The sequence below is a fragment of the Montipora foliosa genome, chromosome 2 (genome assembly GCF_036669935.1).
Source record: "Montipora foliosa isolate CH-2021 chromosome 2, ASM3666993v2, whole genome shotgun sequence".
In the NCBI taxonomy this organism is placed as follows: Eukaryota; Metazoa; Cnidaria; class Anthozoa; order Scleractinia; family Acroporidae; genus Montipora; species Montipora foliosa.
The window spans coordinates 10,125,170-10,142,029 of record NC_090870.1 but is presented as its reverse complement, the minus strand read 5'-3'; the positions used below and the strand labels follow the sequence as shown (position 1 = coordinate 10,142,029).

The 16,860-nt window shown below is 38.6% G+C and overlaps 2 protein-coding genes across 2 annotated transcripts in view; both read left to right on the top strand.

The window, feature by feature from the left end:
• The window catches only part of LOC137992383 (tRNA:m(4)X modification enzyme TRM13 homolog), a 282,513-nt gene that overhangs the window by 182,378 nt on the left and 83,275 nt on the right, over positions 1 to 16,860 (top strand). The window lies entirely within an intron of this gene.
• Positions 3,410 to 13,854, top strand: LOC137992370 (pituitary tumor-transforming gene 1 protein-interacting protein-like). The gene is made up of 2 exons (XM_068837690.1): positions 3,410 to 3,840; positions 10,845 to 13,854. Exons 1-2 carry the CDS (start codon positions 3,501 to 3,503, stop codon positions 11,096 to 11,098), a joined length of 594 nt encoding a protein of 197 aa, XP_068693791.1. The 5' UTR covers positions 3,410 to 3,500; the 3' UTR covers positions 11,099 to 13,854.

The window sequence follows — 16,860 nt, the reverse complement described above, 5'->3', positions numbered from 1 at the left end:
CGCATACACCCTTTTAATAAGTCTAATATATGCCGTTTTCCGCTAATGACGTCGAACTCGTGCTTTCAAATTTTATTCAGAAATGTACAAAGGCCTTTGTACATTTCTGAATAAAATTTGAAAGCACGAGTTCGACGTCGTTAGCGGAAAACGGCATATATTAGACTTATTAAAAGCGTGTATAGATTTGTACAAATAAGAGTTACGCAGTAAAATTCTCATGTTATATGTAATAAAGCTGTATATAGCTGTATATAGCCCTGTACAGCTGTATACAGCCCTGTATATATAGTTTACGTCATAGAAAGTGCGGCGTACGGGGTTTTATGCACAAGTTGTTTGTGTCAAAAACCCGAACGAACGAGGAACGAGCGAGTGAGGGTTTTTGACACAAACAACGAGTGAATAAAACCCCGTACAAAGCACTTTCTATGTCGTGAAATGTTTATTACACATAAGACGAGAATTTTCATTAAAATAGTTTTCTGAACTCGAATTAGAAACAAAAACTCACTAACAATAGAACCATATGCAAATTTAATTTAACTCAATAACAAGGTACGATTTGCACGATTTGCACGAGATGCACGAGTGATTGGCATGGAAACGCTTTTACGCTATCGTTGATTGGTTATACTTCCACATGTGAAATAGCTGTACGCCATTCTGATTGGCTGTATAGGCCTTTTTCACATGTGAAAATAAAGCGTATAGATTTGTACAAATGAGCTTTTAATTATGGAATAAAATTCTCATGTTAGATGTAATAAAAATGTGTACAGCTCTGTATAGCTGTGCATAGCCGTGTATAGCGGTGTATAGCTCTGTACTGTATAACTGTGTATGGCTCTGTATACCTGTGTAAAGCCCTGTATAGCTGTGTATCAAGCGGCTCTGTATAGCTGTGTATAGCCCTGTATAGCTCTGTTAGCTGGGTATAGCCCTGTATAGCTGTGTATAGCCCTGTCTAGTTTTGTATAGCCCTGTATGGTTGTGTATAGCCCTCTGTACCTGTGTATAGCTCTGTATAGCTGTGTATAGCTCTGTATAACCCTGTATAACTGTGCATAGCTATGTATAGCTGTGTACAGCCCTGTATAACTGTGTATAGCTCTGTATAGCCCTGTATATCTGTGTATAGCTCTGTATAGCCCTGTTTACCTGTGTATAGCTCTGTATAGCCCCGTACATGTGTGTATAGCCCTGTATAGATATTTACAGCTGTGTATAGCTCTGTATAACTGTCTATAGCTCTGTATAGCTGTGCATAGCTTTGTATAACCCTGTATAACGGTGCATAGATCTGTTTAGCTGTGTACAGCCCTGTATAGCTGTGTATAGCTCTGTATAGCCGTGTACAGCCCTGTATAACTGTGTATAGCTCTCTACAGCTGTTTCATAGCATTTATAGCCCCGTATAGCTGTGTATAGCCCTGTATAGATGTGCACAGCCCTGTATAGCTGTGTATAGCCCTGTTTTGCTGTGTATAGCTTTGTATAGCTGTGTATAGCCCTGTATAACTGTGTATAGCCCTTCATAGGTGTGTATAGCACTGTATAGTTGTGTATAGCCCTGTATAACTGTGCAGAGCCCTGTATAGCTGTGTATAGCCCTGTATATCTATTTATTACACATAACATGATAATTTTATACCATAAAGCTCATTTGTTCAAATCTATACGCTTTATTTTCACATGTGAAAAAGGCCTATACAGCCAATCAGAATGGCGTACAGCTAGTTCACATTTGGAAGTATAACCAATCAACGATAGCGTAAAAGCGTTTCCATGCCAATCACTCGTGCATCTCGTGCAAATCGTACTTTGTTATTGAACTAAATTAAATTTGCATTTGGTTCTATTGTTAGCGAGTTTTTGTTTCTAATTCGCGTTCAGAAAACTATTTTAATGAAAATTCTCGTCTTATGTGTTATAAACATTTCACGACATAGAAAGTGCTTTGTACGGGGTTGTATTCACTCGTTGTTTGTGTCAAAAACCCTCAATCGCTCGTTCCTCGCTACGTTTTTGTTTTTGACACAAACAACTCGTGCATAAAACCCCGTACGCCGCACTTTCTATGACGTAAACTATATGTATAGCTGTGTATAGCTTTGTATAGCTGTGCATAGCCCTGTATAACTGTTTATAGCCCTGTATGGCTGTATATAGCCCTCTATGCCTGTGTATAGCTCTGTATAGCTGTGTATAGCCCTGTATAGATATTTATAGCTCTGTATAGCTCTGTAAAACTGTATATAGCTCTGTATAACTGTGTATAGATCTGTATAGCTGTGTATAGCTCTGTATAACCCTGTACATCTGTGTACAGCCCTGTATAGCTGTGTATAGCCCTGTATAGCTGTGTATAGCTCTGAAAAGGCTTGTATAATTGTGTATAGCTCTGTAGCTGTGTATAGCTCTGTATAACCCTGTACATCTGTGTACAGCCCTGTATAGCTGTGTAGAGCCCTGTATAGCTGTGTATAGCCCTGTATAGTTGTGTATAGCTGTTTATAGCCCTGTATAGCCCTGCATATCTATGTATACCTGTGTATGATTGTGCATAGCCCTCTATAGCTGTGTATAGCCCTGTATAGCTCTGTATAGCCTTGTATATCTGTGTTTATTAAAAACTGGATCATTGGATAATGCAATTCAAGAGTTTTGATTGGCTAAGCTATCATGGGTTATGAGCCATTATATCATGATCTACAAACACGGCAAGCATATGCGTGATTTTTTGGGCCTTTTTATTTTTATTGTAGTCTAGTTTTCTATATTTTGGGGGCGTTTTGAATAAAACAATTATTCCACTCGCGCTTGTTGGATATGAGATGATTATAGCCAATTCGGCGCTACGCGCCTCGTTGGCTATCTATCATCTCATATCCAACGCGCGCTCATTGAATAATTGTTAAATAGCCCTGTATAGATTTGTATAGCTCTGTATAGCCCTGTATATCTGTACATAGCTCTGTATAGCTGTGTATTGCTCTGATATAGCTATGTATAGCTGTGTATTGGTCTGTTAGCTGTGTATAGCTGTGATATGTTCTGTATTGCGCCGTATACCTGTAGAACATATGTATACACCTTATTCCAAAATGGCCACTGATTTACGCGGAAACAAATTGGCCCTTGTTGCCGCGTTCAAGATAAAATATTCTTTTGAATTTTAAGCTTAAGAACGAGGCACCAAGGGCTTATTTGAATAAAAACAAAAGAATATTTAAATGGCGGCCATTTTAAAATAAGGTGTATGTGTATTGGGGACATAACAATTCCCCATACATGACCTACCTTTTTCATTTGGATGCTAGGCCGCTGACCAAAAGAGCAGATTTTCTAAAGCTTTGTTCCAGTCTCCTTTGTCTCTTTTTCCTTTCGTAAATTATTAATTATTTGCAAACATCCGGCAAAGTTTTCGATGTCTGTTTGAAAGCTTTCATTTTTCTCTAACGTTATTCTCTCTCAGCCAAGATCACTATCCAGTTGTTATGGAAAAGCTAGGGCTTTGTGTTCTGCTCGCGATCTGTCCATGTACGACTGCTATCACTGCGGATAACAGTTCAACAACCCAAGCTACGCGTACGTTCTCCCCTACAACCTCAACTACAGTGACAAAAAATATCACTACATCTCCAACGACTGTTCGTCCTACGTCTGAACCAGCAGATACCTGTGAGCGGAGACATTCATCTTGTGGTGATTGTGTTAAAGAAATGAAATGTTACTGGTGTGGTGGTGATGACACTTGTAAGAGGTACCCAGCGGCAAAGGTGATTCCTCGCGACTGTGAAGGCAACGACTGGTTCTGGAAGCAGTGTGTTATTCCAGGTAAAAACCATAATAGCAAAGTCGGATTTTTTTTATTGGGAATCTTAAAACGAAGGGTGTATATCGATCTGTCCAGCTGTATCATATTTACGGTCACGGTTCGCGGACTGTTCTTTTTTGGGACAAAGAGACCATTTTTCAGCTCTGTGCTCAGTTACCAGGCCATTGAATAAAAGCGAGGCTGGAGCAGTTTCTCACAAATAGACCTCTTTACAGGTGTGTGCTTAGTTACCTGGCCTTAAATGAAAGTGAGGCTGGTGTTGACTTTGTTATGATACAGACCTCCCTTCTTTTCTTATGTTAATGCTAAGCACTCCCCTGTAAAATGTACTATTTGCCCTTTGGGCAACCAGTTTTGTTTTTTGGTTGCCCATGGTTTTTTTTCGGTTGCCTATGGTTTTTTTTCGGTTGCCTACCTTCTAAAGACGGAGGCTTGTAAAAATGTCAATTTTGTCGGTCCACGAAAGAGGATATAATGAAAGTATAACGAACTGTTATCTCAGTGATAATTTGGTGTTCACTGGTCACTTAAGTAGTAACTTAGTAAATGCCTTCCAACCAGATCAAATGCAATCGAGAAAATTGCATGAATTTCCTTCATTATTGTCACCACCATTTCACATTTTCTAGAAAAAAGAACTCAAAAAGACTCTGAGTCATTTTGCAATTCAGTTACAGGCTTGTTCGATATCAAAGTATCTTAGCGGATTTGGCTCTGCGAGAACTGGGTTCCATAGTAACAAGCATTCCTTTGGTACAGCTACGAACATGTTCCTCGTTCCTACCTGTTTGTACCAATATATTTTTAACAAAAAAATAAATGACAGGAAAGGGATGTAATGTTGTTATTTTTTTTATCGTGTCTGCGGCGACTATGTCATATTACTAGTCACTTTCTTCATTGCAAATAAAATTGGTCCGCAAAATATAAGTCAACCAAAAATTCGGATTGCCCGATTGGACAAGTCTTAGAGTTGTCTTACTTGCCCATGGATATATTTCGCTTGCCCCGGGCAATCAGGCAAGCATTAGTGTCGAACACTGTGGAGTTGACCATACAAACCCCACTGCATTTCTTTCTTTCATTTTTTTCCTTTTTTTCCTGTTTGGTTACGATATTTTCCTTTCTTTATTCATTTATTGGAATATATTTTTTACAGTCTTACAGTGGAAAACATAATTTGGTAACATTAATGCATTTCATGTGTAAATAGAGACTTGTTAGCATTACAACATGATTTACATAAGAAAAGCGATGAGATTTGTATAAAAGCAACGTCAACTCCAGCCTCACTTTTATTCAAAGGCCTGGTAACTGAACACAGAACTGTAAAAATGGTCTAATGAAATCGGCCAATCCACAAATTAATCCTTTCTGTCAAAATGACTGACGACAGCAAAAAGAAAAACTGCCATTTGGTTAGGAAAGGATGAGGTACAATGAAATCAAAAACAGAAAGGCAATACTCAGACCAATCATGACTTGTGGAAACAGCAGGCTTCTAAGCCTGGTTTTTGCTAAAAATGTGATAACAAGCTCTAGCATAAGTTATCAGCTTTTCTTTTGCCATTAAAATGGCTTAAAAACTAAGTGCGAGTGTGAGTATAAGCACAAGGATAAAAATATTTTGTTTCTTCTGCTTCCATTCCCTTTATTCTGAGTTGAAACACAACACCATACAAGCACAAGGAGATTTACGATGCATGGCTGGGTCTGACAAAGTACAACACTTGTTCTAGCTAGTTTCAGGTACTATATTGACTGAGTTGAGAACAAAGCCTCGTAACTAGTCAACACCGTGTTGTAACATTGTCAATGTTTATTTTCATTTGGCACAATAAACACTTATGCTTGCGCTTCAACTATTGCTACTAGAGTACGTAAAAACCAGGCTTTATGGGTAACGTTCCTAGAGTGCAGAATTTGTGTGTGCAAGTTGAGTTGGTTTTGGGCATTAGTGGTTGTTAAATTGACAGGCGCAATTCACTGAGCCTGGTAATTGCAGTTTTCATACACTCAGTATTATCAAAAACCACTTTATATAGCTTGACCCATCTACTACGATTTAGTACCAATGCTGAAACAGGCCACTTTGGGAAATACCATGATACTCTTTGTCCCCCCAAATTTTGCATGAGCATTGTTTCCAGTTCCTCTTGGGACTTGCAAGGGACCCAACAAAAAAAAATTGCATAAGATTGTTTTTGTTTTCTCTTGGGACCATTGTAAGGCGTGTGACCAAGACTATTTCCCTTGAGAATATTGTAAACTCCTTGTGGAATTTGAAGTAGTATCGCTGATGTGTTAGAAAAGCATGCAAGGCGTGTATTATTATAATTTGACAGATTGTCATTGTTCAGCATCGTTGATTGTTTTGACAAAGGTTGTTATCATTTTCGATTATTTGTGTAATTTTCGGTAAAGAAATTAAAAAAAATAGACGTAGAAGTTTTCAGTGTGGCGTAAATAACAGGCATAGGCGAAGAACAGGGTGTGTTTCATTTTAGAGCACCAAAAACGGAGGATGAAGAACATTTTATTTTGGAGAGGACTGTTCCTAAAAACACCCAACATAACACTAAGTGGGCTTTAACCTGCGATCAGGCTCTATTTTAGTTTCGCGTGGTACGTAATGTGGAGTTGGCGAAACGAAAAATAGAGCCTGACCAAATTCCTGTTCGATATTCCTTCCGCCCACTTTTTTTGATTGATTGACATGTCCTTCATCGGCCAATCAAATTTACTTCCATTACACGAATACAGTGTTCTCACCAGGATTTTGCATCTTGGGGTCGAGGGGCCCATTAAGACAAAAAAAGTGGGTCATTTGAGAGATAGACTGGGTCGTTATGGAATTCAAATGTATTGGTAGATGGTATTGGTAGACAGCTTAACAACGTTATCTTTGACCACAGTCTCATCATTACTGAAAGTAATTTTAATAACACACTGTACTTTACTTTATATACATATATAATTGCTGTAGAATGTCAATATGTGAATAAAATGAATACAAAACAATTTAAGTTGTTAAATTTTGATGTGTGAGTGTCCAAGCTCCAAAAATGAAGCCTCGTCATACTTAAGCCATACGTATTTTGTTTTCCACGATTGCTGGAACCTTCTTTGCGTCAGTTTCTCGGCTTCTACTGGTGTTCCTGTTTCTTTGACGTTATCAGGTTCTTCAGTTAACTGCAATTTTGGCTGCTTCGCTTTACTACAGAAAAACGAATCCAAACTTCCTTGTTTTTTTTCTGTTTTCCATAAATTAAGGCACAAATGAAATATTCATAAACAAATATGGCGGACAATTCAAGCACGTGTATTCTCAAATGCAACAACGCCGCTCATTGGCTTATGTGTTCACACGTCCAGCCAATCATAATGCCTGTTATAGGAATCATTGATCGCTCGATCGAAGATTTTTAGACATTAGATTTTCTTTTTGCACCAGTTAAGAATTTTTTTTAGCTTTTGTTTTTCTTCTTTGCGCCCTGATGGCCCTTTTATATCATCTTAGTGCGTCATTTGTTTTGAAACTGCGGGAATCCCGCAATGGCGCGGCCTGGTGAGAACACTGCGAATACACGCGTGGACGGCAGATTCACGCTATTTTGTTTTGACCAGAGTTGCTTACCGTGGGAGGAATATTATAAACGAATTCGAAAGTTACCGTTGGCTTTAATTTGAGTGAAACACATTTATAGCATGGGGAATGTTACTTTCTGTACCTTTTCGACGACTGTATTGCGGCAAAGGCCGGCGTAATTCTTCCTCCGAACTTCACTGAATATGCAATCTGTTAAGCTTGACATCTTAATTTGTAATTGAGATAACCTGGCATTTTGTCGTTGGACGGTTTGGCAATAGATTTTTAAAGGAAAAAAAAAGGAGAAATACATTATTCCTTTAACGTGTTTGCCCATGAAGGTTTCTTTGGTGATTTTTTCGGGTAATATCTTAATTCAGTTGCAGTGTATTTCTAGAAGTTGCGCGCAGTAAAATCATGATAAATTTGGCCGTTAATCTTTTGATGGAGTACGAACAGTAAGATGGACTCGCAAAATTGGTCTCTCTGGAGCGAGAGTTAAACCAACTGGAAATATTATGAAGCAATCTTGACTCCAAATTGTGCAAACAAACCGTGTCATGTACAGTAAGTGATACACAGATATTCAAAACATGCATTCGTGTAACTTGCGATTTTATCAGCATCTCCTCGTTTTGATATATATATGTCCTTTGTCTCATCCAGGAAACCAATATGCATCGGCTTTCATTGCCATTTGAAAGAACCAGCTATTTAGCTTTCAAAACATCAGGGAAGTTTGTGCCAAAGTACTTTCAACCACATGGCCACAGAGCTCGACAACGGAATCACTAATTTCACTCTTTTTAGAGATTCAAACCCGATTCTGGACAAGCAATGAGATGTTTCAGATGGCATATCTCCATTTATACAAATAAAATCAAGTTGCACCGTCCACGTCATTGTAAGAACAAAAGGCAGCAAATTTTTTCGTACACTTATGGCGGATTAGTCTCTAGGACTTCGCGAGAGCGCAATCACGATGGCATTTTCACTTCCGGCGTTTCAACAACCAATCAGATCACGAATTTGGTCGGCCAAAATTTGGCCGACCATCCGGAATTCTTGAGAGACTTTTGGTCAGGCCCAATTTTAGCGAGCGACGACATAGGAGAACATATGGGCGAAGCTAAAAATGGGCCTGATCGCAGGTTAAGTGGGCTTTGAAAGTGTAATTCAAAAGGGTAACAGCTAACAGAAATGCACTATTCAGGTCACATGCATGGTCTGTAAAGAGTGACAGAGGTAAACTGTGTGAAAGTGCAGCAAGGGTTTGAAAGGGTAGCAGGGAAAAGCAGAGGTTCATGAATGAATTAATACAATTATATACAGAATCACATTTACCGGTAATTACTTTCCATGCAATAGTGGCATTATTTTCTCGTCATCCAAAAATTTACAGTACAGTTGTTAAAAACTGGACTCAAAGCATTAGAAAAAAATCGGTTAGCCCCTTTTGTTCCCCTTGCACTTAATAGTCTCATTTGCTAAGGCAGGTAAAACTATTTTGACAACATTTGTTTTTGGCCTTGAACTACAATCAGGAATATCGAGACTAGTTAAGCATTTCATCTGATAATTGGTATCACTACAGTGCTAGACTAAATATCACTCACACTCTCTTGTTTCATTTCAGAATTTGAAAACAAATTGTCTGGCGGAGCAAGAGCATCACTAACAATCTTAACTTGCTTTGTCCTTGGCTTTTAAGGACGGTGCCTACGTATTGCGCATGATTTCTGCGCATCTCGAGATACTAAGGGATATTTTTGCGCTGTTCAAAACTATGCGGAGAACTCAGCAAGTGATCTTAGTATCCAAACAAAAAATTGGGGGTAACTACGTAGTTTTCAGAGATAATTAAGCTTCAATTTGGAAAAGAACGCCATACATTGCTTTGTATTTTAAAGCTTTCTACAAATATTGTTGATAGATTATCTTCGAAAAATGCGTGGTTACCCCCAATTTTTTTTTTTTTTTGGATTTCAATAGCACTTGTTAAGATCTACTTTTCCCGCATATTCAGTAAACCCCGCAAAAATACCTTTGAATTAGTAGGCACCGTCCTTAATTCCGTCATAACGAAATAAAGAATCGGAACTATGGCCTATGCGTTCCTTTGTCTGCTTATCAGTAACACCATTTTGGCACACGTTATTCGCAAACAATGAGCGATCTTCCTTTTAATGCCCGCCTTTTTACGTAACTTTAATGGTCTTTAATATCAGGGAGTATTTTGCTCAGTGTATTTACGCCTACTGCCATCTTTTCATAAGCAAAAGACCCATCTCTCGCTGGCCGAAACATAAAATGCGTCAATACTACTGGGACAGAATTGAATCTTGTCTAAGTACAAAGGAAACAAACTTGAAGGCAACGCAAATGAGTGACTCAAGTTTCATGACACATATGCTTTACTAACCGTGCTCTACGTTTTAAATCCGAGAGACCTTCATGGAAAGTTTTGGAAATACTTTCATTGAATACTGATGATAATGAAATTTTTGTTGAGAACCATATTGGAAAATCACAAGAGCATTTGCTCGTTAGCTCTTAACCCAAACAACTTCCCACGGTTTACGGTCAAGTCGCCCGGTTACCACTTCCCAGCTGACGCATCTGCCAGCAGTCCTTTCTCCCAGAATAACTCTTCCTCTTCCACTGTGATCTCTTCTCTTTCTTCTTTATTCGTCCTCAAATCCACCTCATTCCTTGTTTAATCACGCATTTCACCTGCAATAAATAACACTACAACATGTAAGAAAAATAAATCTCGATAATTTGTAATGTCTTCATGAAGACATGTTATCTCCTCTGGCCAAAGGATCAAATCCATTAATGTCGCTCAAATAACGCTTGATACTGCAAACCCATACAGAGTTCGAGCCGGGTATGTCTGCCCACTACGATTGCATACTCCTTCAACAAAGCGACTCAATCTCATTCAAACTTTCACCATTCATCTGTTTAGTGGAGTGCTCAAATCTTGAATTTTTGTCATGTCAAACTCGGGACAATTTGACAATTGTTTGGGTGTTTTGTCTGTTCGGCCGCTTTGCCATTCTTCAAGAGCCTTTACACCACACAAAACCTAGTAAAATATTGTTGGTTTGATGTGTGTGTGTGTGGACAGGGTTTTATAGTGAAGGCTTTGATAATCTGCAAAGGTCACATCAGCCAAATTCCAACTCATGCTCACAATTGTTAAATATAGTGAGCCAAAGTAGTCAAGTTCTAGATAATCCAGTGCACTAAATGAGGCAAAAACTGCGATGAGTCACCTTAACTTCTGGATTCTACTGAATCCAACTGTGTTTTACCATTCTGCATGTGCACTCTAATAGTGTCAGGGGTTATTGCATTTGGTTTTTTCTTAAGTTTTATCACATTACTAGTCTTGTTTCCCTCTGCCAGGTTACATCCTTATCTATGTGATACCAAGTGTGTCATTTGTCCTCCTTGTGGTGCTGGGCTGTTGTATTTACTGCTTGTGCTGTCGAAATCGGTGTCGAAAAAGCTTTCGCAAGGACGATAGAGAAGTGCAAAGAAGACGTGAAGAAATTAAGCAAAGGTATGCAGAGAGAAGGGCAGAACGGAAAATGAAGACTGATGCAATCCGACAGAAGTATGGACTGCTTAGTAATGAAGATGATGCTGAAGTTGCATAATCTATAAATATTGACTTTAAAAAAATTGCCCACTTAATATAATTCATTTTTTACTTTCATCTACACCCTCAAAACTTCACTCATCTATAAGCACAAAAATTTCAGGTGTCTATAAGGTGCAATTGCTCAAATTTTTCAGATGTAAGTGAGAGGATCATTTCCACTCTTTCAACAATTTTCTTGTTTCATTTACACGCCTATTTATGAGTATTATAATGATTATTTTATCAGACGGTACATTTACGTTAATACATGACACAGCTGGATTGTTGTTATGATTGTAGCAAAACTTCCATTTTTAGGACTTTGTTCCCTAGACTATATATGATTAGACAGTTACTATTGCTACGGATCTTGACTTAGGGTGCGTTCGATTGACCGTATTCCGGAATAGGAATACATGGAATAGAAGTTAGAAATCCTTCGTTTTTACGGAGATTCACATTAAAATTATAAAACACTTGCTAAAATGCTATTTTAAACATATCTTTATTATCCTTGTTGCTTCAAAAGCGCAAGACATACCGTTTTAAATCATCACTCCACTTATTCTTATTCCGGAATAGGGTCAATCGAACGCACCCTAAGACTGTCAAAAGATGTGCGCATGTGTGAACGAATGTCACTACGCCAGTATTACAACGGTGATTTTCAAGTGCAGCTCTGTGTTTCACACCTTTTAAGCCTGTTTGTTCTCGAAATGCAGATGTGGTCAGTCCTTTTTCTCGCATTCATCTTGCATAATGTGTTTGCATTGGGATTTTCCAGTGTGAAATTGTGGTCAGTTCGGAGCATTTTACCTCATGCCTAGCGGATTCTGTTTGGAGGACAGGCGCTGCAGTTTAAGTATGAAAACAAATATTAAATTAGACAGTGTTGGTGGGATGAAAGTGGACAGTGGAGAGACTGTGTGAAACTTAATTTACACAACCGGCTATCTAAAGATACAACATGAAAGATAGTCAAGGTTTACAAGATGTTTGTGGAAATGAAATTTCGCCTGTGCTTTCCAGTTAGCCACCAATAGTCAATAATTTTAAAGAAAAAGAGAGGGTTTCCAGAGCCCAACTATGATACTTAAAGAGCAAATGATATTTGTATGATGCAGAGTTCAACTTATTCTTGGATTTCACATGACGTCACGGCTGCCATGTTGGTGTCCCCAAACAATGAAATGGCGGCCATGCTGGTGTCCCGATCCAATCTTCCGGGAATTGAAAGCTATTATTATGCTAACGTCTTCTTTTGTCTTCTTTGAAAAACATGGCTGGTGATCACGTGAGTGAAACCCAAGAATAAAAAAAAACTGGAAACACTTTTTTTTCTGTGTACGTACATACAGGGGCATCCACTGGACGAATTCAAGTTAGCGCGAGAGAAACATTTTTATGCATTTCTTTGGGATGATCCGAAAGAGGATTATTGACCCAAGATCACTTGGATCACGTGCATCAAAGGAATCGAAGAATCCTTTCCCAGAGTGGATTTATCGGTTCCTTTGATACACTGTGATCCAAGTGATCTTGGATCAATTTTTTTTTTTGGATCACCCCAACGAAACGTGCCCTTAAGTTCCTTGGAATGGAGTTTCAGCATCGACTGGAAGAATTTGATCAATTCGTATTTCGTGACTATTTCGTAGCTGGAAATTTGAAGCACTCTAGAATCTTAAGGAATTAATCATTGCTCCTCAAAAATTGCAAAAATACAACTGAGGACAATTTGTTAGTGGTTGCGAATCTTTCCACTGAACAGATAGTTCAACTAAATACGGTGAGGAAATCTTTCGCTGGGATCCTATCTTTACAGGCAACGGTTTTGCACGTGGTCTTTCAATTTGTGCAAGAATAAATGAACAAAGTCGAGATTATGGAGAATTATTTGCCTTTTTTCTTTGTTAAAAAAAAAATGAAAACTTTTCCCCTAAACTTCAAATCTGCACTTCACAGTACTTGCACAGTTGAACACTAGCTATTGGTAACTTGTTTTGTAAAGACGTAAATAAGTGTGCGATGCATGTTACATTTGAACTAATTATTAGTCGGGCGACCGACTCTAGGTTTACCAGTGTATTTCTTCGCAAATGTCCGTCACGTGCAATGGGCAATACCGCAGATATGTAGTGAAGGCTCAATGTTCATTTCGCTTCATTTTCATTTCTCTTCGATAACCTTAGAAGTGATTCTCTGCGATGGTAGGTATACATTAATGATTACAGATATGGCAGAAAGTCGTTGTTCCGCGAACTCTTGCTTGGCAAATATCTCAAATGTTGCTATCAAGCTCTTACAAGTTCTAAAGAGATCAGTTGAGCAGTCATTGAGTACAAAATATGTGCAAACTATGACTAGCAATGACAGAAGTACATTAAGGAACTTTACTCGAAATTTTGACGCTGATATTTCTGATATTTGATAATCAACATAATGGCACGGAGGACAACAACAACAACAAGAAAGCCGTCACTTACCGAAGCGAAGATGCAAGTAAATTCTTTAATTTTATGACTGTCATGATCATTATTTCATATATTTTGTACAATGTATCAAGTGGATTATCAGTTCTATCAATTTTTCTTTGTACTGCATTAGTTTTCTGTGTAATCATGTACGTTCGCGTGTTGTATACGATTGCGTTACCAACACGAGCAATGTTGAATGTCCTGGGAAAATGTGATGTATTAGGGGAGGCAATGTTGCCATTTGTACATCATCAACATGATGGCGTAGTGAAAATAAAATATAGAGAGAAATTGAGATCTCGTTATGCTAAATTTGTTTATTGGAATCATAACCGTGTTGTACGTGAATGCCATGTGTCGTGATCGCGAACCTAGTAGGATTCCTGTGAAGAAGCTGAAACGTCTGTCGCAGAAAAGCAGAAAACGGAGGGTCTTTGTGTGGAAAAAGATTCTTAAGATCACTCCTTTGCCGTCAGAACTTCATGGTTACATCAGTTGCAGGCTGAGTAGTCAAATGAAAAGAAGGCGAATAATTGCCAGTCTCCGTTCGTTTGAAAAAGTGAGGAAAAAGCCAGCTTCCATTCGACGAAGATTTCGTCAAACAGTACGTTTACTTGCTTTGGAAAATACACTGGAACACGAAAACGCGTAAATCTGAAGAAATATCAAGTGTTGTACACATGCTGTGGACCAATGAGTTTGTACAAGAATGCATGGTGATCATAGACGATGCTGTGCTGAAATAAATGTATGTAATGACATAGAAACAAATCCTGGGCCTCCGATGAATAATATTGATTGCTATGTCTGAGAACAATTACCAGCTTAATTATAGTGAAAGCGACACAGGTAATCTACATAACAGTGATTCAATAATTGAGGGATATCAGTACAGTATACCTATAGACAGTGCATTTGAATCGCTCTTGTCACAAAATTATTCTTCATTTATTCTGGCAATAGGATGTATTGGTGTTAGTATCTATCATACTGATAATGGGAGTTATAAGATTTTTGATTCTCATGCAAGAGATGAATGTGGTAGAAGCCACCCCCAAGGTACATGTGTACTATTAGAAGTACCATCCATTCAGGACTTAGTACAGTATTTCCAGGCTATACACTCACTTGGTGACAATTATGAACTCAGGCGTTATATAACTCTGAACTCAGAGGGCTGCATATTAGTACATATGAAATAACTGCAGTGAACAGTGTTAGAGAACAATGCAACTGCACTTGTAAACAATGCTGTGCTCTAGGACTTTATGCAATGTGTTACGCAACAGCAAAGTCTTGTAGTTATTGGAAATCCCAAACGTTATGTTGCATTGCTGACCAAGGAAACAAATTCTATCGTCACCCGAGCTCACAAGTGCAGATTTACCCAAGAGTCTTGATATTGGTGAAGTTGATTGTAGTAATGGTAATGAATTTATATAGCGCATTTCTATTAGCATATTCAAATGCACTTTACAAGCAAGTGATCTATGGGTGAGATCGGACATCAAGTCAGCAATGTTTTCATAACGAAATGCATGTTGTTTTTGCCAGTGTGATTACAAATTTCGTGATCTTTCTTTGAGACATGCACATCTTTCCATGTATTACACATCTTTTTTTAGAACTACTACTCAACGCTCATGATCCCTAGCAGCACACGTGTGGCCACAGCCCGACTTACGATCCTAGATCGTCTTGTTGGTCTTAATACACCTTATTCACGATGGCCGCCATGTTGGATTTGCTATTATCATGCAAATTACCTACACACTTTTGAGGGGGCAAACAACACAAATTCGAGAGGTTATAACGAACATCTTAGCCACACAGACGATTTGTTTCACGTTCATTGAATGTCTATCACCTAAGTAATAAAGTAGAATGATTACACAAGTTACTTCGACGTTTTTTAGTGAAAAATTAGCAGATAACGAAGTAGAAAGTCAAATATCAAAGGCAATCAAAAGATATAAAATTATTATAAAAGGTACGTAATTCTAAATACTAAAATGGACATTTAGCAATGTTATTTCAATATTTCGACTAGCCGATTTTCCGCAATTTGCCTTTTTTCCAATGTTTGCCCCCCAGCATAACAAATGGCTAATTTGCATGACAACTTGAAAACCAACATGGCGGCTATCGTGAATAAGGCCTATTGCCTAGCTATTGGTAAAGGGAAGGCAACAATTTAGCACGATAAGTACTGAACTTTAGCAACGACGTCGGCGACGGCAACGAGAACATCATCTCACAATATAAATTCGCGTTATTGTAATCACTTCTTGACTGTTTCAACCCTTTTAATATGACAAGGGCGTGATAGTTCCTCAAAAATAACACTAGGGGGAGAAAATGAAAATTTATCGTCAAGTGCTAACGTTCTTCGTAAAACCTCAAATTTGGCTATTTCACGTTGTTGTTTTGCAGACGACGGCAAAGAAATGGACAAACGTGAACAACGCACGTGCAGGGCGTGCAAAGCTATTGTTTTGCCTAGTAAATATGCAAATTTGTGACGTTCTCGTTGCCGTCGCCGTTGCTTTAGCCTACGTGTAGCCGTACCCGGCTCCCCCACGTAGGCTATCGTTGCTTAAGTTCCCTAATGTCTACGGTAGTTCATACAAATTGTTTTTTCTATTTTATTTAAACACATTCGACATTTAAGAGTAAGAGATTATTTAACTGTACAACGCATTTTGAAACAATTATATCTAATTATCATATATGGCCCGTACGGCCCCGCGTGCGCGTTTGCATTTTAAAACTATTGGGAAAATCCCCGTATGAGGGCCGTACGTATTAGCGACGTACCGGTGCGACGCTCTAACCAACTGAGCTATGAAGCCACTGATGTTGGGAGCTGGTCATTTGTGGGTTCTAATGTTCCCGATCATAGCTTTACTTGATTTCATATCCGCAGTTCATATATGATGCATTTCATGTATCACTTCATCGTTGACTCATTCCTCACGGGAACATTAGAACCCACAAATGACCAGCTCCCAACGTCAGTGGCTTCTTCATAGCTCAGTTGGTTAGAGCGTCGCACCGGTATCGCGAGGTTACGGGTTCAAACCCCGTTGAAGTCCTGAACTTTTCAGGCTTCTTTACGTAATTGCAAAAAAATTGCGTTCATGACTGCGAGGATCATAGCTTTACTTGATTTCATACCCGCAGTTCATATATGATCCATTTCATATATTATTTCATCGTTAGTTTATGTTCTGCGCATGCACCTTTGACATGGGGGTCAAGTTTTTTTCAACTGCGCATGCTCAGAACAGAAAATTGCATG